General features: G+C 43.1%; 1 protein-coding gene across 1 annotated transcript in view; it reads right to left on the bottom strand.

The window, feature by feature from the left end:
• PGM1 (phosphoglucomutase 1) overlaps positions 1-23,122 on the bottom strand; it is a 62,920-nt gene that overhangs the window by 28,121 nt on the left and 11,677 nt on the right. The window contains exons 2-3 of the mRNA XM_082687847.1: positions 1,237-1,399; positions 746-892 (exon numbers count right to left, since the gene is read on the bottom strand). Of these exons, the coding sequence (XP_082543973.1) occupies positions 746-892; positions 1,237-1,399 (310 nt within the window). The remainder of the gene's footprint in view (positions 1-745; positions 893-1,236; positions 1,400-23,122) is intronic.

Raw genomic sequence — 23,122 nt, 5'->3', positions numbered from 1 at the left:
GAAAGTGTGCACATTAGTACAGCCAAAATCCAAGTCGCCTTACTAACTACCTCATTGTTTTTGTGCTAATATGAACAATGTTATAAACCCTGACTCCATCAATTACTACTAATACCTTGGCATTCAACCACAAAATCTACCACAGCTGCCTGTGTGGAGAGTTTCATTTAGCCACCAAAATGGCTGACTTGGATTTTACTAAATATCAGGGCAGGAAAAATAAAGAATCCAAACCCAGACTTTGGGATCATTCACAGCTGAGTCTAAATCTGGTTCACCACTCACTGACTGTGGGATCCTGGGCTTGTCGTGTAAGCTCTCTCAACCTTTGTTTCCTTATCTGGAAAAACTGAATACAGATAGTGCCGCCCTCACAGGGCTCTGTCAGAATAAAGTGGGATAATGTATGTTATGAGCTTGGCATATAATGAACGCTCAATAAAAGTTAGCTTTGAATGTAATCCTACAGGTCTTCTAGTCAAGGCTATTCATTTTATAGGCATGGAAGCCAAGGCCTAGAAAATTGGAAATGATTTATCCAAAGTCACAGGGCTGATTTCTGGCAGGGCCCTGAGAGTCCAGGTCTCTGGATTCCCAGACCCAACTCCAGACCTGCTAATTAAGGCATGCAAAGGTTAGTGACCACGATCTTTCCGAAACTGAAGACTCATTGTCTTAAAACCTTGAAAGGCAAACTGTTCAAGCTGGAACTGAAGAGGGCAGGAGAGGAGGAGAGTCAACATGCCTGTGAATGGTTTGAACTTGTTTTCCAGGTCAAACTGCTGCTTTCCCAGAACTCCAAGGTCTACTTTCAGGTCAGGGCAAATTGCATATTCTTCAATTGTCTTGCTGATTTGAAAGATTTTATCCGTTATTGCTTCTGGAGCAGGACCTGGAAATCAGACAGCGAACTGTGGGTCATTTCGTGGGACTGACATGAAAATACAAAGAACACAGAGTTCATCCATTCCCCTTCATGAGCACATGTGCCATTCCATCATTTAGGCAGCAAAGGGCCAAAATTTCCTAAAAGAAAATATCACGTTAATGGTCATTCATGCCTATCCTCTCATATTCAGGTACAGCAGAATGAGAATCATTCCACTGTCACCAAAAGGATAACGAAGACTTCCCTTGCGAAGGATCAGAACCAGAACCCTGGCCTTCCAAGGCCTCGGTTATTAGTTTACCCTAATGAACAGAAACTGACTACCCTCAAAATGACAGCACACTCACCTCCATTGGAAATATTAAATTTGATTCCAAAATCTCCATTGGGCCCTCCTGGGTTGTGGCTGGCTGTCAAAATGATCCCACCAATGGCTTTGATCTTTCGAATGATGCAGGATACGGCAGGGGTGGAAAGGATTCCATTCTGCCCGACAACCAAGCGACCAATCTAAGAGAAGAAATCCACAACGTGCATCTTAATATCGATAAATCCAGAGCTACTGCCCAGAAATATCAAAACAATAGGCAGATGGACAAAGAAATAGTGCTGAAGCAGAAAAGGTGTTCTTTAATCAACACCTACGGCTTGGGTTATTATTATTTTATTATGAAGTAGAACGTTGAATAATATTATTGAAGTAGAATCTGCATGGCAGAACAAAGCTATTCCTTCACAAAGCCATCCCTTCGGATAGTTTTTTGGGACTTTGTAGTTTTAAAATAGTGTGTGGCTGGGGAAGCGCTCAGGCTCTGGCAAGAAAACACAAGAGTATTTGAAACACAATCTTTCCAGACCAGGTTCATAATTTTCCACTGAAAAGTTGTTAGAAAACCCACATTTTTATCCAGTTCAATCATACTTTCAAACCACACTGATGGGAGAAGATGTAAGTTTAGATAATTAGAGGAATTCTACCCAGAGAGAAGGCTTTTTGCAAATTAAAAAAATTTTTAAAGTGAAAAGGGCAAACTTTATACGAAGAGTTTAGAATCTGGGACTCATAAACTTATCTTTCCAGTCGAGCCTGGATTCTGATCGGGTGATCCCCTCCGAGCAGGACAGACCTACCCATGTCAGGATGTATCTGGGTTACCTGCTGGGCCTAAGGCAAAAGATGCTGGGGCTTATTACTGGTTAATCCAATCAGAACCACCGACAGGAAAGGACTCCAGGTGGTATTTTGCTGTGTTCTCAACTTACCTTCCAGTATCTCTCATAGATGCTATTAGCACAGCTCCTAAATCTTCCTTCACTAAAACGTAATTTATGTTTGTTTCACCGTGACCCAAGTTAGAAAAGAAGGAAGAAGTCCCACCAGTTCCTTGAACATACTTGGAGAAGACCTGATGACTGCATCAAAAGTTTTATAAAATGAGGAGTTTGTGCCCTCATTCCATTCTCCCTTCTGAGAGAAGAAAGGGACAGGGATGTTTTAAACATGTCCATTTGTTATTTCTTTCTGCCCCACCCAAGATAAACATGCTTGAAGAAATGACTTGTGGTAGAAGACGTGTCTGATGATACCTGGATTCTCTGGGCAAGCTTTTCTGGGACTGTTACCTCTGCCCCGCTGCAAGTCACCGAAAGCTTGCCTGCCTCGTCATCAACCCCTCGGCTGCCAACCATCTCCCAGGAAGCAGCTGGTTCATTTCAGTCACCTCTTGGCTCTCACTTGTCCATCTCAGAGCAATGTTCGTTAGACCGATACATTTGCTCTGCCTTGCCTCCCTCAGGAAGTGGTGATGACCAGGGTAGGCGGTATAACGAGGCTCCTCTGTAAACTAGAGGGACCAGAAGGCGGTGCGAAATCAACATTAATGATTATCACCGAGCCATAGAGTGCTTTTTAAAACCCATCACATGTTTGATTCATTCTCATAACTGCTCCCTAGGACTGCTGTATAGACGAAGAAGCTGAGGTTCAAAGTTATGATGCTGCCCATTCATCCGTTCTTGCATTCATCCAAAAGCAATAATCAAGTGTTTATGCAAGGATGGTATAGGAGGCACCGGGATAGATGGCAGGGCAAGGTTACGTGGCAAATTAGTAACCATAGCTGGCCACTAATAGCTAACTCAATACAGTGCAAACAGTAACATCTCACCCTTCTAGCAGTTTCTGGGTTCTTGTAAGAGTGAAAGTCTATGGTTGAGCAGTTCCATAATTTCAATAGGAGTGGCTTAATTAGAGATGGCAATTGAACCAGCCAGAGTAGTGATGGAGTTATCTGGAAATTATACTTGCACAGACTTGCACATCAGTTATACTGACCTACACTCAGATCTTATATGTATTTGGTCTGGAGAGGGAGACTGGTGAATGAATATTAAGCTGCACCACCCAAGTCATCCCTTATTCTACCATTCTTTAGGGTGAAATCTGCAATGGTCAACCAGTCAGCAATGGTCCAAGAGTGAGGGGATTACATTGAGGGTAAGAATAAGAAAGTCAAGAGACAGAAGCAAGGAAAGTCCATGGTTCCTTCTTCCTCTTCAGCCCAATAAGACATAACAGCGGATCAAAGTCCCTCCTTCCAGAGGACTCTATCCTATGAATCACCCCCGGGAATATTAATCCTCAACCTGATATTGAGGAGATATTACTCTATTACCCTCCTTCCCTTGACAACATCTGAAGAACTACAACGGTTCCTGACTCAATCTACCTTTTCTCTCTCCCACCTGCACCACCTTTATTCTACCCTGGCTGATTCATCCTTCCAACTCAGGACCACCTAGTTCATCTTTTTAAATCATAGTTCTGTGCCTCTCCTCTATGCAAACCTTCCCTGTACTATACGATCCAGAAATTCTAATTCGAGCTGTAGACACAAAAGAAAGCAGGGACTGAAACAGATCACTTGTATACCCATGTTCATAGCAGAATTATAATAGCCAGAGGTCCATGCATTTATGAATGCATAAACAAAATATGGCATATACACACCGTGGAATGTTATTCAGCCATAAAAGGGAATGAAATTCTGATACATGCTACAATGTGGATGAACCTTGAAAACACTGCACTAGGTAAAATAAGCCAGACACATAAGGACAAGTATTGTATGATTCCATTTAAATGACATACACAGAAGGAGGCAAATTCATAGGCAGAAAGTAGAACAGAGATTGCTGGGGGGTAAGGGAGGAGCAATGGGAACTTACCGTTTAGTGGGTCGAGAGTTTCAGATGGAATGAGAAAAAAGTTCTGGAAACGGATAATGGTGATGGTTGCAGAATATTGTGAGTATAATAACACTGAAGTGTGCACTTAAAAATGGCTGACACACTAAGTTTTATGTTACATATACTTTACTACCAAAAAAATGTATTTTTAAAAAAGAAAAATCCTTCCCTGGCCCCCCAGTGTCTACCAGCTTTCAGATAATTCCCTCTACCTGGTACTGAAAGTTCCCCATCAAACAGCCTTTCCTGTCCTTCCTTCTCCCTCCCGCTACTCCTTCCACACTGCCAGGAAGGATACCTCACGGTTTACGTGCCATTTTATCATCCAACATGACAGGGAGCAAACTTAGTTTTCCTTTTAAAAAACAGGGCCTCAAACTATGAAAAGAACCTAGATGTCCATCAACAGATGAATGGGTAAAGAAGATGTGGTGTGTGTGTGTGTGTGTGTGTGTGTACACACATACACAAATGGAATACTATCTAGCCATCAAAAAAACCAAAATCTTGGCATTTGCAACAACGTGGATAGAGCTAGAGGATATTATGCTGAGCGAAATAAGCCAATCAAAGACAATTATCATATGATCTCTCTGATTATGAGGAATTTGAGAGGTGGGGGGAGCTGTGGGGGATAAGGAAGGAAAAAAAATGAAACAAGATAGGATCAGTAGGGAGACAAACCATAAGAGACTCTTAATCTCAGGAAACAAACTGAGGGTTGCTGGGGGTTGAGGGATAGGGATAGGGTGGCTGGATTATGGGCACTGGGAAGGTACGAGCTATGGTGAGTGCTGTGAAGTATGTAAACCTGGTGATTCACAGACCTGTACCCCTGGGGCAAATAATACACTTATTATATGCTAATAAAAAAATTAAAAACAAAAAGACAGGGCCTCATGTTTTCTTGTGTTTCACAATGAAACAAGTTCCATGCTCTTTGTCCTGCTAGTCATACACACATATTCTTATTTCTAAATATATCTCTACATTCAAAGCTCTGGAGACCAAATGAGATATCAGTATTATAAACAGGGGCCCACTAATGTCTTATTTTGTACATTAAAATTTCTTGTACTTCTTAGCTCACAGAAGCATCATGTAAAAAAAACTTCTTGTAAATGCAGATAGCTCTATGCAAATAAAAACAAAGGGAAACTTCTAACAAAGGCAAATTATATTCTACAGTCCACAAATGCACCAGATAAAAGTGTAATAAAGAGGGAAAAAAATGAAATGATCTTCATTTAGCTCAGTAGGCTGAAGAGGCTTCCAAGAATCGGCTTAAGGGTGGAATGGGTATTGATAGAGGTGGGGAGGGAACAAACCTGTGGCAATAAATCATCTTTCCTTTACATTTCCTCCCTAGAGCTCTGTCCACAGTCAAAGGGATGTTATAGGAGTCAGAACTGAGGATATGTTAGAAAAGGAAGAAATCAAACCATCTAGGAGGTGATAGGTTTTATCAGATTAAAGTGCTTTACAGGTCCACTAAATGTTTTACGTAATTCAGTTTGGTTGCATGACTGCTTTAAATGCAACACTACTTTAAATCAAGAATGCCCTTGAGAAGATTTGAAAATACTGCTTGGACTGCCACAGCTCTAACAAATAGGCACTTACCATATTTAGTCAATTATTATCACTTAAATGTATTATTTAGCAAACCTTCAGATCGTAAATCTGAGCAAGTCTATAGGGTCTGCCTGAATTACACATTCTTACCACCTCTTCCAACATCCTTCAGCTCCACACAAAAATGAAATGAAGCCAAATATATCACAGCAAAGGGGACAGTGTACCACATCCACTCAATGATCTAGATATATGCGGAGAAATAATGTTCCTTTCGTTCTTTCTCTAAAGATTAAAAGCATCTTAATACCTTTCCCTTTGCAGCTCTCCTCAAAGGTGAAATTTACAACATGTCACATTTTATCTTAAAAATCTGTATGCTTCATAATAATTTCATATTTGAGTGCTTTATCAGCAATTTTTACATGAGAGGCATTCAGATTCTGAAACTGGGTAGGAAGGAAGCTTCGCATTAAAAACAATAGGATCTACAAACATTTTTAAATGTAATCTGGTGGTGTGTTTTTATTTTTGCTTTTAATTTGGGTTTTGCAATCACACCTGCTTGGCATATTATTTAAAAGAGACCGACGGTGAAAGCCCAACACATTTGGTTGCCATGCTAAATTTTTATGTTCTCAGGACCAGAATCACTCTCAGAAAGGAAATACAACAGATTTTTTAAAATTGTGAGTTCTGAGGGACCGTGTGCTCCAAATTATTGCTAAGCATAATCTAAAACACTGAAAATATATTTTTGGTCCCACAGAGGAATCTGCAGAGCAAAAATAGCAATGTCCTGCTGCCTACCTTCCTGCAAATCATTGGGACTGTGCGAATTGTTAGATTATCAAGATCAATGCCTTCTGGCGCCAAGATTCCTTCTGATTTGGTTAATTTGACCAATGCAGTTTTTCACAATGCCGAGCTCTCAGCCGAGCCTCCTTATATTATAGTCTTACAGGAGTTATGAACTCTACCCTGTTGCACAAATTCACCGCACACAGGGCTTCTTTGTGTCCAAGGTCATTATAAGCAGGCTCCCCTGTAACAGGTCCTCTTGGTAGGCTTATACCTAACATTTTCCAATCCCCTCCTGGCATTTCTGCATGACTACCAGGATCCACAAACAACAGCACGCCCTGGCTTTTGTTTTCCTGTTTGACAAGTGACTGAACTTCAACAAGGAAGCCATTGAAAGAAAACAAAATCCTCCTCTCTCCTCTACTCATTAGAGCTGTGTTACATAGGCAAGGGTACCCCTTGGAACTAGGTTAGAATGTAGATAAGACAGCTTTAAGGCTGGGGGGTGTGCTTTAATGTTTAAAAAGCAGCAGGTACTTTTTCAAGCAAAAGGCATGGAGTACAACACAAAAGGAGCCGAACTTACATTCCTAGATCCCAACATGACTACTGTAATTTCAGGAGTAATATCACAATACACATTTTCTGCAGTCACAATGAAATGCTATAGGGATGCTAGTAGAACTGAAGTGTATACAACATACAAATCCTTGTACTCTTGTATATTTCTGCAAAACGAAGAAAGAAGCATATGTGGAGAGCCAGAAACATAATAATAATTACCGTATACCAACCCCATTGGCGGCCGCCATCTGCACTATTGTTTCTATCGCCGACTTATTAAAATACCGCCCATCTCCACCAATCACCAGTGAGGATCCCTGGCGATCTTTGAGGTCTATGGAAAAGAACAGACTCTGGATGAAATTCTCCAGATAACATGGCTTCTCCTCAAAACAATAGGTTTTCTTCCGTAATCCACTAGTTCCTGGTTTTTGGTCATGGTAGGGTGCAGTAGCAAAGGTCAACAGAGGGAGAGGACCTTCTTCCATTGTCCTGTATTTCCCGGAAATCCATTCACCAAAATTACTCATCTTTCATTTTCACCACTTGGCTCAGTGAGGGTGTTCAGGGAGCAGGCAAGGGTCCTCAAAATAGTCTGTCCGACCCGAAGCTGCAACAGTGTCATCTGAGTAACTAAAGGAGAGGTTGATCTCTCTCAATCAGGAAGCTCTGTTAAGTCCTTGCTGTCGTCACCCATGGTGAAAAGTTAAGGGCCACACACCCATCCACACCCACACAAAAAACACATTTTCCAAGTTGTTTTGGTGAGGATATTTCTGCCCACATAACGATGCCAAATACCCTTCAATTATTTTTGCCGCATCTCCCCCGTTGGATAATCCAAGGATACTGCCTGTAGCAGCCTCCCGTCACAAACACCGGACGGCTGCCAGCCTCCACTCGCAGAGCCCAGGCAACGATGGTGCAAACGCAGTCCCAAAAAGCAGGGACTTTTGAACAGGACACCCTGGTGTGGCTCCCGCTGCTCCTGACACCTCTTAACGCAGAGCCTCTCTGGGCACTCGTCACTGAGAAGGCCATCTGCTGCTACAGTTGTCCCATGCCATCCTAGCAAGTTAAAGGTCAATCTTAAAATGGAAGTGAGGGATCTCAGTTACCTCTGGTTTCCTTATATCACCATCATTTTGATACCTGAGTAATTTTTTACTTCCCACGTGCAATTCCAGTTAGAAGGAAGAAAGTCACCGAACAGAACAAATTTATTCATTGCCCACCAAGGATTTAACAAGACAGTATTCAGCTCCAGAAGAGTAGATACCTATAAATATGCCCTGAGTGATCAATACCTTGATCTTTCCCTTGAACTTAGGGAAATGTGGGAATGGAGATGCACCAAATCCTTGAAAATGCAAGAGAAGGGCGCCTGGGTGGCTCAGTGGATTAAGCCGCTGCCTTCGGCTCGGGTCATGATCTCAGGGTCCTGGGATCGAGTCCCGCATCGGGCTCTCTGCTCGGCAGGGAGCCTGCTTCCCTCTCTCTCTCTCTCTGGCTGCCTCTCTGTCTACTTGTGATTTCTCTCTGTCAAATAAATAAATCTTTGAAAAAAAAAAAAAAGAAAAAAGAAAATGCAAGAGAAACAGGGAGGGGGAAAAAAGTATGTTTTTCTAAGTGCATGAGGTTTGATCAAGTTATTATCTGGACAAATAATATGAACATAGGATTAAACTTTGTGTTTTCATTTTCTCAGGTTTTTAAAAAATATTTTATTTATTTATTTGACAGAAATAGACGGCATAAGCAGGGGGAGCGCCAGGCAGAGGGAGAGGAAAAAGCAGACTCCCCGCTGAGCAGGAAGCCTGACACTGGGTGCTGAGATTATGACCTGAGCCAAATCAGATGCTTAACTGACTGAGCCAACCAAGTGTCTTTCATTTTCTCAGTTTTACATAGACTTGGCTTTTAAGAAAACATTTTTAGTGAAGCAGGTTAAGTCCTTTGTATTTGAAGAACCTAAAATGTTTTAAAACATTCTACCTGAATAAATTTAATATCCAACCCCCATTTGGTCCCTAAGATCTTATTAATGAACCATATAAATATATGTTTCCTTATTTAGTTCAGCAGAAGTTGACAACTAAGAAACTCCATTGTCAAGGTTTTGGTGAACTTGTCAAGGATGCTTAAAAGGTAAACCAGGGCTAGTTACACCACTTGTTTGGAGAGTCCGACATGCACTGGAGTCCAGGTTTTCAAGCGAAACATGAATAATCACTTGATAAACAAAATCTGAGTATTTTTCTACTAACTTGTCAAGCAAGGTCCGAAAGCAAACAGGACTGCAAGCAGCAGACTGCCCTCTCTACAGGACCAGCTGAGGGGACGGGCCCCAGAGCTGAAAGCAGCTGATGGCAGAGAAGCCTGGTCTCCTTCAAATGACAAACGGTGCTGGTCCAAGTGCAGGGAAGACCTTGAGACATAACATTAAAACAATTCGCAAGACCACGTCTACTAAGTCGAAAAGCAGCTGGCCAAAGGACAGGTTTTATAGTTTATTTGGGGCTTTTATTTACTTCTTAAAGATAAAATTCTTTAGAAATTAATTTATGAAGTCAGCTTGCTATGCTAACCATAGTTTACATGCCTACTGCTGGCAATGACAATAAAGGCGTTTTTTTAAAAGTCTGGTGCCAAGTTTTCTCTGGTTCTAGATAAGTTTGCAAATTAGGCCAAGCATATGTGTCTTGACATATTTAATAATAGATCAAGATTTGGGGCGCCTGGGTGGCTCAGTGGGTTAAGCCAATGCCTTTGGCTCAGGTCATGATCTCAGGGTCCTGGGATCGAGTCCCACATCAAGCTCTCTGTTCAGCAGGGAGCCTGCTTCCCTCTCTCTCTCTCTCTGCCTGCCTCTCTGCCTACTTGTGCTCTCTCTCTGTCAAATAAATAAATAAAATCTTAAAAAAAATCAAGATTTATGAAATATCAACCCAATAATCTTTTCATTAGGAATAACAGAGCAACCGGCCACATATTTGGTGGTTTTCTTAACAAGTTCTTGAAACAAAACAAAACAAAAAACCAAGTTCTTGAAATCCCAGGCTAGACCTAAGGGCACTTGGTCAAAAGGGTACTCCAACATCCCCAGCTGGAATGTCTTTGCCCACACGGTCCACCATGTTCTCTGCTGATGGTCTGCCATCTCTTGCTGAAGCTCAGTTCCTGAAGCTGGAACCAAGAGAGTTAACATGTTGTTGATTTTTTTTCCCCCATGCACTGATTTTATTTACAGTTTGATTAATGCAAATCAATTTCATAAAATGAGAAGTCACAAAGAATCAAGGCATAATTATGCAAATTCAAAGTAGATGTTCAATACAAAAAATACAATCATAAGAGTGGTTTTGTTCACAGCATGAGATCCAACGGTTCTTGCTTCAAAGGACAGGAAATACTTTTTTTTTCCTTGAAGACTGTGGCCACATCACATGCTAGAACACCTCAGCTTACCAGTGTGTTTTCATAGGAACCATAACTTGTTTCTTAAAAAAATTTTTTACACCATTAAGTGTTGTAAAAGAAGCACTTCTCCTGAATTAAACCTTCTCTGGGACACAGCACCAGTTTCTAACTATCTGAAAACTAACTGATACAGGAAGTATTCCAAATATAACTATTCTGATTCTTAAAAGTTGAAAAAAAAACTTTCTGGGCCCCTGGGTGGCTCAGTCCGTTAAGCATCTGCCTTCAGCTTAGGTCATGATCCTAAAGTGCAGAGATCGCATTCTGCATGGGGCTCGCTGCTCAACAGTGAGTTTGTTTCTCCTTCCCTCCCTGCCCCTCCACCTGCTTGTGCTCATGCTCTCCCTCTCTCTTAAATAAATAAACAACCTTTAAAAAAAAGATTATCCTATTTAAAAAAAAATAATAGCTTTCCAAAGCTTAGAAAGAAATATTGCAAACTTGGTAATGTTGGTACTCTTCCAATAACCTGATATGCCACTAGGGGTTGATTATTATTTGCCTCTTAATTTCAAGACTTTTTTTATATATACCTTCCCTGTAGATCATCTTTATATTTTAAAAATTATTTAACGCAAAAGGAAACTTCTGGGTGACTGGGCCGTGACTGAGCACTAAGAGATCAGACATGTCTAACCTGTGGAATCAGGTCACTAAGTGAACCCAGTGTGCGTCCCTCTTGCATGGAAATATCTAGGTGGACACAGGGCCTCTTTTCCTCCCTGTGTGTGAGCCAGCCCTCCAGTGAGGCATGGACTGGGGAAAATTCCCTCTCATGGCTCTCACACATGTCAACGAATACCCAGCAATTTAAGTGCATGCTGAATCTAAACCTCCAGAGGAAGGAGTTCTACACCCCAGGATGGACAGTAACATTGTCAGCAACTACGCATGTCTGGGATGGTGTTGGTCAGGATGCAAATCTAAAGCAAAAAGATATAACCCTTGCCCTAGAAAAGCTTCTATTCTAAAAACTGGCCGGGTCGTAATTTTATGGACACCGTAGAACTCAACCCCATATAAAAATATTACCAGAAGCAGCAATGTTAGATGAACTGTGAAGTGTGGTTAAAAAAGAAGGGGCATTAAGAACATGAAGCTTCCTACGATGTGTAGACTAAGTGGGACAGCTATTAAGAAACTCATTTGTTTCAGCTCTCCAGCAAAGGTTGAACTTCATCTTCGGAAACGTTACTGTCGAGCATAGCGAACCCAATTTGGCCTAATGAATTCGCCTGCGTTGCCAGTACTCCTTCACAATGACACAAATTACATTTAAACCATATGGGGGATTTAAGGATTACTCCCTTCAGACAAGGAACTTTCATACTGGTCTTGGGTCCAATCAATTTCATGATGGCAGAGTTATGAACCCCTTCATTCCCGGCCTCACAAAGACTCCAGCTCCCATTCTGATCTGCGGATACCTTCCTAGTAAATAGAACACAACAGAAACTGTAGACTTGCCCACTCTTTAATCATTTATCTTTCTTTCCATCGGTAAATACTGGATGGCTGACAACCATGTTCTTTAGCTAATGCCATGGTAGTGGACATGGGGGTGGGATGGCTAACCCTGTCTCCAGATGGAAGCACTAGGAAGAAAGCTAGTAATTGGGCTAAAAGCAATGGGGATTATCTGACACCCAGCACTTGTGACAGCTGAGGGTGCCTGCCTGAGTGGTTGGGGTGACCAAGTGACCCAAGTGACCCAAGTGACGGGAAGACACTTATTCGTTTCTCCCACCAACAGTAGGTAACGATGTCATGAATGTCAGCCCCAGGCTAGGCATCACAGGATAATGGAAAGACCATATATTTAGGAACCAGACACAACCAGAGCTCAAAGCTTTGACTTTGAACTGCATGAGAAATTTCATCTTGAGCAAGTTCCTTAACTACACCGAGTCTATAAAATGGGGAAAGCTCTCAAGGTTGTCCTGGGAATTGAATCAGGTAACCTGTGTGGAAAACATGTAGTGCTGTGTCTGGCATCTAGCAGAAGATCAGTAAATGGTAGCCCCCTCCTGCAATCCTCAGTCTCCTCATGTCTACAATGGGATCATACCTGCCTCACAAGGTTTCTATGAGGACGACCTCGCCAAGTATCTCTGAAAGGCTTTGTGAACTAGAAAAAAATTTAAAGATGTGAACTTCTTTTTTCATTTTCAGGAGGTGGAAGAGGAGAGAAAAAAGTACATGGACCTTTGTTCTTAAGAAGTTCACGTCAGGGATGCCTGGGTGGCTCAGGCATTAAGCATCTGCCTTTGGCTCAGGTCACGATCTCAGGGTCCTGGGATCCAGCCGGCATTGGGCTCGCTGTTCTGCAGGAAGCCTGCTTCTCCCTCTCCCACTCCCCCTGCTTCTGTTCCTTTCTCGCTGTGTCTCTCTCTATCAAATAAATACATAAATTAAAAAAAAAAAAAAAAAGAAGAAATTCACGTCGAAGGAGCCACCACCAGACCTACAACTCCTGAGACATTACAGGAATGGGGTGAGACCAGAGAAAAAGCTGGGGCAAAACTACTGTCTCCTAAAACACACAACAGTTGATTTCGTAGGCACCGGAAGCTAAAGAAGCTTTTAAGCAAAAGGAATCTAAACTGATAGGTTTTTGCAAAGTTAACTGGATGCCAGTGATGCATCAAAAACCTTTGAGAAGGAGAGACTGAAAAAAGATGAACAGGGCTTCAAAAAAGGATTCCTTCCTCGGCTGCAGTGGCTCTGAGGATCCTGTCAGTGGGGTCTTGACCAAAGCTGCTCGTCTGCCGGCCTCCTGCACAAGACGTCTACTTTAAGTCCTGGGGCTACTTTGAGCCCTGCTGGGATTTTTTTCCTCCAACACGAAGACACCACCCTCTTTCCTCAGACCCCTTCTCCACACAGTGCCTTCCACCCATCCCCTCTCTTCTCAGAGAACTTTGCTCTAGCCACCCCATAAGAGTAGACTCCTAGAACCATGTTCTACTACAGGGCTTTGGTGCCAAGCCAGGATTGCCAGAGGTGGATGTCTGTCCCAAGCTAGAGCACTCATATTTTCCCTCCCAGGAATCTAGAATTAGGACTCAAAAAAGTATAGATTTGATTTAGTCTCTGAACTGGGAAGATTGGTAAATTCAGGAGCTGTGGGGCAGGGACAGTCGTGTCACAAGAATATCCATAAATGGTGACCAACAGCCACACAATATGTGAGAACACCTGAATGCTACTCAGGAGACGCCTGTGGCTCATTTAGACATCTCTAAGGTTTGCAGGCCCAGTGTAGGGAAAGAACTGGAAAACAGTTCAGAATGGAATCAAGCATGAAATAGGTTACATGAATCTTCTCAAGAGGGCGGGGACTGCAGATTCAGCAGACATGAGAATTAGGGAATGTGGTCTGTGAACGCACGCTGCATGAGATGCCCTATTGACCTTGTGTTCTGGACTGGGTGGTTTCCTGTTCAGATCTCCAGTCAACATGCACTTCGGCTGGCCAACACTGTCACCCCAATTCAATGGGAAAGATCACTCCTAACTGTTGGGGTGAGAGACTCGTTTTTGAAGAGAGCATTTTTTTTTTAAAGGATTTATTTATTTATTTGAGAAAGCACGCAAGTGAGAGAGAAAGCATACACATGCATGGGTGGGGGGAGTGGGGGCGGAGGGGCAGGAGAGAGGCAGAGTCTTAAGCAGACTCCAAGTGGAGCGTGGAGCCCGACACAGGGCTCGATCTCATAATCATGAGATCATGACCTGAGTTGAAACCGAGATTTGGAAGCTCAACCCAATACACTACCCAGGTGCCCCCTGAAGAGGGCATTTTTAAACATAGGAAGATTTAGAATTAAGTATGGATATGAAGTAAATCATATTCATATAGTGTACAGATAACAAAATAAATCAGAGTTGTAGCATTAATATTTTTGCAGTAAGTTTGGGAGAAAATCTGAGCATATTTGATATTTTAAGTATGTTAGGAGAATCTGGGATATTAGTTTATCTAACAGATTAATCTTATATTTCCAATTTCTAATGTATAGTTGAGCAACCTATTTGGACTTGTGCTTTTAAGTCTGAGGTAAGAAAACAATGGAACATTCACGGAAACTTTGTACCATATTTACAGTTTGAAGTTGAAATAATCAGATGCAGACAATTTGCTGTAATGTTTCAGGGAATGGGCTGTTAGGCCCTACTGACAGGCTGGTAACCCAGCTCTGCCGGCCACTAGCTGTATGACCTCAGAAAAGTCATTCAAACTCTTTGTTCGTCCATGGCCTCATCTGAAAAAACAGGGAGAATTACAGACCCCCTATAGTTCACTCAGTGTTTAAATGAGGTGATACACAAAAGTTCTAAAACCAGAGCTGGTACAGAATGCCACTTAGTATACAAGTAAGTACCACTTACTAGTTGGGTGACCCGGGGCAAAATACCCAACTTCTTGGGGCCCTCACTCTCTCATCTTTAAAATGGAGACTGAAAATAATACCTATTGAGATTTATGGTGATCATTTTGCACAAATATATAACACAAATATCATATCATTATGCTGTTCACCTGAGAGTAATATGTTACATGTCAATTATACATCAATTTAAACAATGCATCCTTTAAGGAGAGTTAAAGAAAGAAAATAGTACATACAGCATGGTTTATCTTACAAAGACACAATGAGTTAATAAATTTAAAGAACTCAGCATTGCAGGTTCTGTTGCCTTGTGAGCCCTACATAAGCCTTAGCTTTTATTACTACCCTGAATCAATCTGAAACTATGCAGCTGTGTTTCATACCTATCTACGGGTATATGTGTTTTAACAGAGTTAGGAAATGTCCCTTAAAGAAAAAGAGAAATTGCATTAAACTATAAAGAAGGTACAAGGTCTGAAAAATTCCAAGGGCTGGAAGGTTTAGAGCTGTGCAGAGTCTCAGGCTCAAAAAGACTCCTGGAGCATATTTTGAAATTAAAAATAAAATAGTTGCATCAGAGCGTGCACGTCCTTCAGCATCTGTCCCGTCTGCTGTCCATCTGTTTATCCACCCATGCAGCCAGCAGTTACTACAAAGACTGACTTGCTGCATTCATTTCACCAAACGCTATGGACCATGGGAAGAGGACAGACTCAAGTTGTCATGGAGCTTTTGGTCTAAAGAGAGAGAGAGGTAAGTCAACATATTTAAGAGAAAAAGTGGAGTAAGAAGTGCTAATCTGAGAACTCAAGAGAGAGAGATGAGCTCCTAGAGGTGAGAGAGAAGGTAAGGAAGGCATTCCTCACCTCTAGAAATGCATTCTTAATTCATGTGGCTAAAACCAAAACCAGATCTTTGAAGATGCAAGGGGCTTAGGAGGCTTTTTCCTACATACCACACTTGTGAGAAGGGCTCCTGTTTTATCAGGAATTACCAATATTCGATCATTTTGACCTATAAAAACAGAAACTTACATGGTTCACAAAGAATTTTTATAGGTATCTTCTGTTTCCTTTTTGGAATATCTTCAAGAAAATGTTCATTTAACTCCCTTAAGAATATTCATTCGGTGCTAACAGAATATTTGCCCACATTCTGGCTATCACCATAAATATGTATGAAAACCCCTTGAGTTAAAAAGGGGGGGGGGGAAGAATTAATTAAATAATCTAAAAAGTGGATCTAAAAATTTGATGTTCAAATCACTTGTGGTTGTATGTTTCCCTCTTGTGGTAGGAAATGGAAAAACAGTCAAGATTCTCATGACCTCACAAGGGGGCGTGCTAGCGGCATCACACAACCCAGGGACCAGGGGGCCCCACTCACCCCAAATACAATGGGAATCATGCCCCATAGAGTTTTGTTGCAGACAGTGGTTGGCCCTCTATCACATAATCAAAATACAAAGCGATTTCTGGATTTTTATATGGTGAGGTCATTCTCTGTCTCATTATTAAGGATTTTTTCAACTGCAAGGCCTGACCAAACTAGGATGTCCAGGTATAAAGGAAGTGAATGAAGGTGGCCACAAACAGTGGATATCTTTTTCTGTGGAATCTTTGTAAGCCTAAGTTCTGCGAAATAAGGGTAGTAAAGCTTCCTATAAAAATTCTGACAGTATATGAGAAAAGGCATGTAAAGTGCTTATCAGAATGCCTAACCAGAGAGTGGCAGTCAATAAATGTTATCCAAACTACCAAAATCAGAAAGACATGTGGATAAGGACTGATCACATCCTTCTAACCCAGCCTCTGATCTCTAGAGCAGGTTAGACCAGGCAGGAAACAACCAATGCTACCTAGGTAGGACTGGGTCATGGAATGTACAACAGGCAGGGAAAAGGTGGGGGAAAGGAAACTGCGGCCCCTGCTCTAACCAGAGGGCTTTGGAGTCAGATAGGCCTGGGTCTGAATCCTGCCTTTGCCACCTCTGGCTGTGTATGGCCTTTCTGGCCTCAGTTTTCTTATTTGTAAAATAGAGGCAATGACACCTGCTTTAAAGGTTGTTGCATGTGGAAAATAACCACAGTAGGTCTGTATGTTGGGCAATGTTCCAAGGGCTTTATAAGCATCAACCCATTAGATCTCTACAACAGCCCTGTAAAATCAATGCTATCATTCTCAGCACCATCTTAAGGACAAGGACACCTAGGGATACTGATGATACTGATTTATCATCTGCCCAAGGCCAATTAGCTGGGAAACTGTGGAGCTGGGTTTGAACACAGGCAATCTGGTTCCAGAGCCCACACTCAGCCATCGTGCTGTGCTGCTTCTTACCATAGTATGTAGCCATGTAAATGGCAAATAATCAACAATAGCTTTTTTAAAAACAGCAATCTATGGGGCGTCTGGGTGGCTCAGCTGGTTAAGCATCTGCCTTCGCTTTGGGTCATGATCCAGACTCCTGGCATCAAGCCCCACATCCGGCTGGCTCCCTGATCAGTGGAGAGCCTGCTTCTCTCCTCTCCCCCCACCCCGGTTATGTTCTCTCGCTATCTCAAATAAATAAATAAAATCTTTAAAAAAAAATTTGTCTAGCCTGGGGCACCTGGGTGGCTCAGTCAGTTAGGTACCCAACTCCTGATTTCAGCTCAGGTCACGATCTCAGGGTCATGGGATCACTGGGGAGTCTCCTTGAAATTCTCTCTGCCCCGCTCCCTCTACCTCTCCCCTCACCCCACTTGTGCATGCTCTCTTTCTCCCTCAAGCCTACCTCTAGGAATAAAGCACAGTGGAAATCTGGGTTTGATCCCAACTCTGGATAATTTTTAATATCTTAGGGATCTTGGGCAAATCACTTACCTTCTTTTTCCTCAATTGTGAAACAGGAGTCTAAATACCAGTGTTTTCAGAGTTGTTGAAAAGATGAAATGAGATGGTATAAAGAGCATACAGCCCAGTGCAGAGCAGTACACACAGGTTCTCATGCAGTTTTTTTTTTTTTTAAGATTTTATTATTTACTTGACAGAGAGAAGAGAGAGAGTGAGCACACAAACTGGGGGAGTGGGAGAGGGCAAGGCAGGCTACCGTGCTGCACAGGGAGCCCGATGCAGGTCTCAGTCCTAGGACCCTGGGACCATGACCTGAGCCGAAGGCAGATGCTTAACTGACTGAGCCACCCAGGCACCCTTCATGCAGGCTTAAAAACAGCCTAGCAGGTAATCTCACCGTTCCCATTTTACAGAAGAGGACACTGAGGCTGAGAGAAGTGAATGACTTGCTTCACGACTTGCAACTAATCAATTGGAAAGGCAGGTTTCAACACCAGTTTTAATGCCAAAGCTCCGGTTAAGCTGTCTGGCTCCTTTGGGTGACCAAGCATATTTGAATTTAAAGAAAATGAAGAGGAAATGGGTACCAGGTGCCTGTCAAAGGGATACGGCCCACGTGCAAAGTAAAAGAGCTTTGGTGGTCTGCACAACCCCCTGCACTTGGTGGACAGAGCACAGGTTGTGGGTTGAAAATGCCTCCCCTCCCCCCAAAAAGTTATGTTGACCTTATTTGAAAAAAAAGAGTCTCTGCAGATGTGATCAAATTAAGAGGAGGTTATACTAGATTAGAGTAGGTCCTAAATCCAATGACTGGTGTCTTCATACAGGGTGTAGAGATCCAGGGACAGAGGCACAGGGGGAAGAAAAGCAAGTGAGGTCAGAAGCAGAGACGGGAGCCCTGCTCACGGGTGACTATGGCCACCCCCACAGCTGGAAGGGCAGAGGAGGATTCCTTGGAACCTTCAGAGGGAACATGGCCCCTCTGTAAGCCTCTAGGACTGTGAGAAAATAAATTTCTGTCATTTTAAGCCACACCGTTTGTTGTATTTGGTTGTAGCAGCCCTGTGAAACTAATATTAGAAAATTTTTAATATAAATAAATATAATTTTTTTTTAAAGGCAAGCCCAGCTCCAGGGACAGCTGATCCCCCCGCAGCAGGGTGGCTGGTCTGAGCCAGAGGTCCTTGGCTAGACCTCTCCCCACAGGTACCCCTATTCTTTGCCTCAGGTTGCTTGGTTCTTACCACTAAATAACACAGGACGCACCATGGCTTGGTATATACAAACAAGCCTCTGCCCTTGCTCGGCGAAGAGGGGAAAGCACATTTTGCAACCTTGGTACCTGGAATGAAGGGGGACACTCGCTAAATATTTGAAGGTTGCACTGTTGAAGTAAGAGTGGTCTATGACCTCTGTGGCTAGGGTTTCTGATCACAAAGGTGAGCTTTTCCAGGCAGTTGCCCAGTAGATCTCCTGTCCTGAGACCGACCTCAACTATAAAATTACTCCCAGCATCAGACGACTTCCCAAACCATAAGGCATCCACACTAGAGCACACTCCGCTGAATACTGGCACTTTAGGTAATTTCTATAGCACACAGACTCGTGCAAAAGCAATCGGGAACAGAGCTAGAAATTGCAGTAGTGAAAGGAGCAGAGCTGGTTAGTCTGTGAGGTTGAGGCCCAACACTTGGGCTGCTTCCAAGAGGAGCCCCGGATCACTGCAGGCAGAGAGACACAGAGAGGAGTTCATACCCAGAAGCCAACTTCAGTGTGGGGGGAAAAAGAGGTGAGAGACAGGGGGAGAGAGAGACTAAAGCTAACAAGAGAAAAAGAGGCCCACCCAGCATCTCAGCCCTTCCACTAATGGTCCTTCCACTAATACTCCTTCTACTAGTATCTGTAGGAAGAAGCACAGCTCCATTGCATGTCTAATTTTTTTTTTAATAAATTTTGGTGCTTTAACTGAGTGGACTGTGCATCACACATTCTACAATATGGATTTAGATCAACCAAGCCAAGGGAAAAGACTTGCCGTGATGAAAACAGCCGGTCACATATGGACCGTTGTAGGCCATATACTCTGGTTAAAGACAAGTCAGTAAACAGAGCTTTGATGCATTACTGGACAAAACCTGTGGCCCAGTCCTCCTTATAAATAGCTTTTTAGCTTTGCTAACCTAAGTCTCCATCCATGATTCTCCCTTCCTACCAGAGTCACAAGACAATTCTTAGGCGGCGTCTTAGGCTGGCCTGTGTGTAAAAGCAAGCATGGGGCGTTAAGGACCTGAGTGGTGGTAACTCACCACTGGCTACCTGGCTGCCTCCTCCCTTCCTGCACAACAGGAGTTAGGCAGACTTCTATGTTAATGTCTAAGCCTGTGGGCTTTCCACAATGGCCTCCTTGTTTTCCCCATACTCCATTACGTGGAACATCCCCGCCGTTTCCTGGCTTCCTTTTCTTCATCCTTCAAGACCTGACTCGAACGCATCTCCCCTGGAAGCTTCCCCCGACTGCTTCTCCAAGCCCCCTTCCCTAGGGCTCCCAATGACACCCTAAAGGAGGCGCCTGTCACCTGTTGTAAGGCCCACTGGACAGTGAGCTCCATGGGGTGCTAAGACTGTCCCGATGTGCTCGTGGACACCTCATGCACAGCACAATACTGAGCAACGATGGGAAATTCAGCAAATGTCTCAGGGATGGAAGCAGCCCCTCAAGACTATTCGGGAGAAGCTGCCAGAGCCAGTAGATCCAACCGTTCACTAGTACGGCTACGCGGAATCAATCCCTGAGAGGGAGACGTCGTGTGCAGACACCCAACGCTGTGATGGGCACTTGAGCTACTTGGGGACAGCTTTGCTTATCTGGGGTTATTTAGGTTATTCTGGGTTCTTTGGGTTACTTGGGCTGGTGGCCGTGTTCTTTTGAGATGAGATAACTACGTAGCAGACTGATAATATATTACTGAAAGCCTCAAGTTCTGTAGAACTGGTCCCCCAGCCCCTCCACCCCTCAGGCCCTGCGCAGGAAACACTTACTCTCTGTAAGAAAGACATTTCTGTTCTGAAATTTATAGACCAACGGGTGTGAAGCATCTTGATAGGTCATTGACAAAGCTGAGAAGTAAAACTGAGAAGGTAGGAGCCAGCTGGGGGACCCTTAGCAAAGAGAAGTTTAAGGTGTCTGTATTTCCCATCAAAATCCCCACTAGCAACAAGCTTACGACTATATGTGAGGAAGCATTCCACCAGGTGACTTCCAACACGTACCTTATTATTTCCTAAACATACCTCTATGATATATTGTATTAATTTTATAAATGAGTTTTTTTTTAAAGATTTTATTTATTTATTTGACAGAGAGAAATCACAAGTAGATGGAGAGGCAGGCAGAGAGAGAGAGAGAGAGAGAGAGAGAGAGGAGCAGGCTCCCTGCTGAGCAGAGAGCCCGATGCGGAACTCGATCCCAGGACCCTGAGATCATGACCTGAGCCGAAGGCAGTGGCTTAACCCACTGAGCCACCCAGGCGCCCCTATAAATGAGTTTTTAAAAAGAGTTCAGTTTTGCCCCAGATTAAACTGCTAATAACCAGCATATCCAAGAATCAAATTCAAGTCTGTCTGATATCAAAAGCTATGCTGCCACCAAATTCAAATGCAAAAGAGGTCATTCTGATAACCACTAAGATCCTTAAAGCTGTACTTTCTGGTTATTGGTTAGCACATCTGGGTTTGGACTTTGAGAGATGCTGGATAAAATTGCATGTGGAGATTTGTTTTGGCAGGAGGCATACATCAGACCAGTGGGGTGACTTTCCTGAAGCAAGAGTGGAATTTCCAAACAACCATCATAATGCACATCTAGGTTCCGGAAACCTTTGTGTGCTCATTATTTAATCCTCACAAAACTCACTGATGGGACAGATATTAGAATTAATCCCATTTTACAAATGAGAAAATTGAGCTTTGCATCGGTTAAGCAGGGTTCCATGATACTGTATTGTAAGTTAGTTGTACACCTGACATTTGCACTGAAATCTTCTATTCCAACCCATCACTGGGCACGGAAGTCATTTGGTAAGATTCAGGGAGCCACAATGGGGCACCTGGGTGGCTCAGTGGGTTAAGCCTCTGCCTTCAGCTCAGGTCATGATCCCAGGGTTCTGGGATCGGGCCCCAGGTCGGGCTCTCTGCTCGGCGGGGAGCCTGCTTCCCTTCCTCTCTCTCTGCCTGCCTCTCTGCCTACTTGTGATCTCTGTTCGTCAAATAAATAAATAAAATCTTAAAAAAAAAAAAAAAGATTCAGGGAGCCACCATGTGACCTGTCTTCCATCTGACATTAGATCAGAAGTCTACAGAAGCACTTTGGATTATGGGGTTCTGGAATCTTCTCAGCAATTATTTCCAGCAGCAGACTTTTAAGTCAAACAATGAAGGTATTAGCCATATGCATTAAACCAGAGACTGCTCCCTGACTTCCTCCTTACTTCACTCTCAGCTGAGGTCTCCCTCATGGGAGAAGGCATCCTTGTTCTCCCCTCCCTGCTCAAGATGGAGCTGGTTGCTCATCTGTGTGTTTAATGATTCCCCGAACTTCTCTTCAGACAGCTGAAAGTGGACTGAATGGTAGCCATGGCCACCCTTTCCTCGCAAAGATATGTCCACCTGGAACCTGTGAATGTGACCTTGGAGATTAATGAAGGATCTCGAGCTGAAACCATCATGAATTATCTGGGTGGGCCCTAAATCCAGTAACAAGTATCCCTAAAATAGACGGAAGAGAAGACAGACACATGTGAAGGCAGGGGCCGAGACTGGGGTGATGCAGCCATACACACACGTAGGACACATGGAGCCACCAAACTCTGAAAGAGGAAGGAAGGACTGCCTCATAACTCCAACAAGGTCAAGGTCTCAACTCAATGAGCCTGTGAGGGACAGTCACAGCAACTCTGCCTCGCAGATCGAATTCAAGGGATAATATATGGCTAGAGATAGAGTAAGACTTCTGTGTGGAAGGTATGGTGGCAACACACAGAAGACCCGCCCTCCACCCTCCTTGGCATTTGGAAGAACCATAATGATTAGAACTACCCAAATCTTCCATTTACTAAAAACAATGTAAGCACTTCATGAACATGGACATTTCAAGGCAGGTATTATTGTTACTTTTTTTTTTTTTTTAAGATTTTATTTATTTTATTTGACAGAGAGAGAGATCCCAAGTAGGCAGAGAGGCAGGCAGAGACAGAGAGGGAAGCAGGCTCCCTGCTGAGCAGAGAGCCCGATTCGGGGCTCTATCCCAGGACACTGAGATCATGACCTGAGCCGAA

The sequence above is a fragment of the Mustela nivalis genome (genome assembly GCF_964662115.1).
Source record: "Mustela nivalis genome assembly, chromosome: 10".
Taxonomy (NCBI): domain Eukaryota; kingdom Metazoa; phylum Chordata; class Mammalia; order Carnivora; family Mustelidae; genus Mustela; species Mustela nivalis.
Note: the sequence above shows the minus strand (reverse complement) of the source record. Positions and strands in the feature narration are given on the sequence as shown.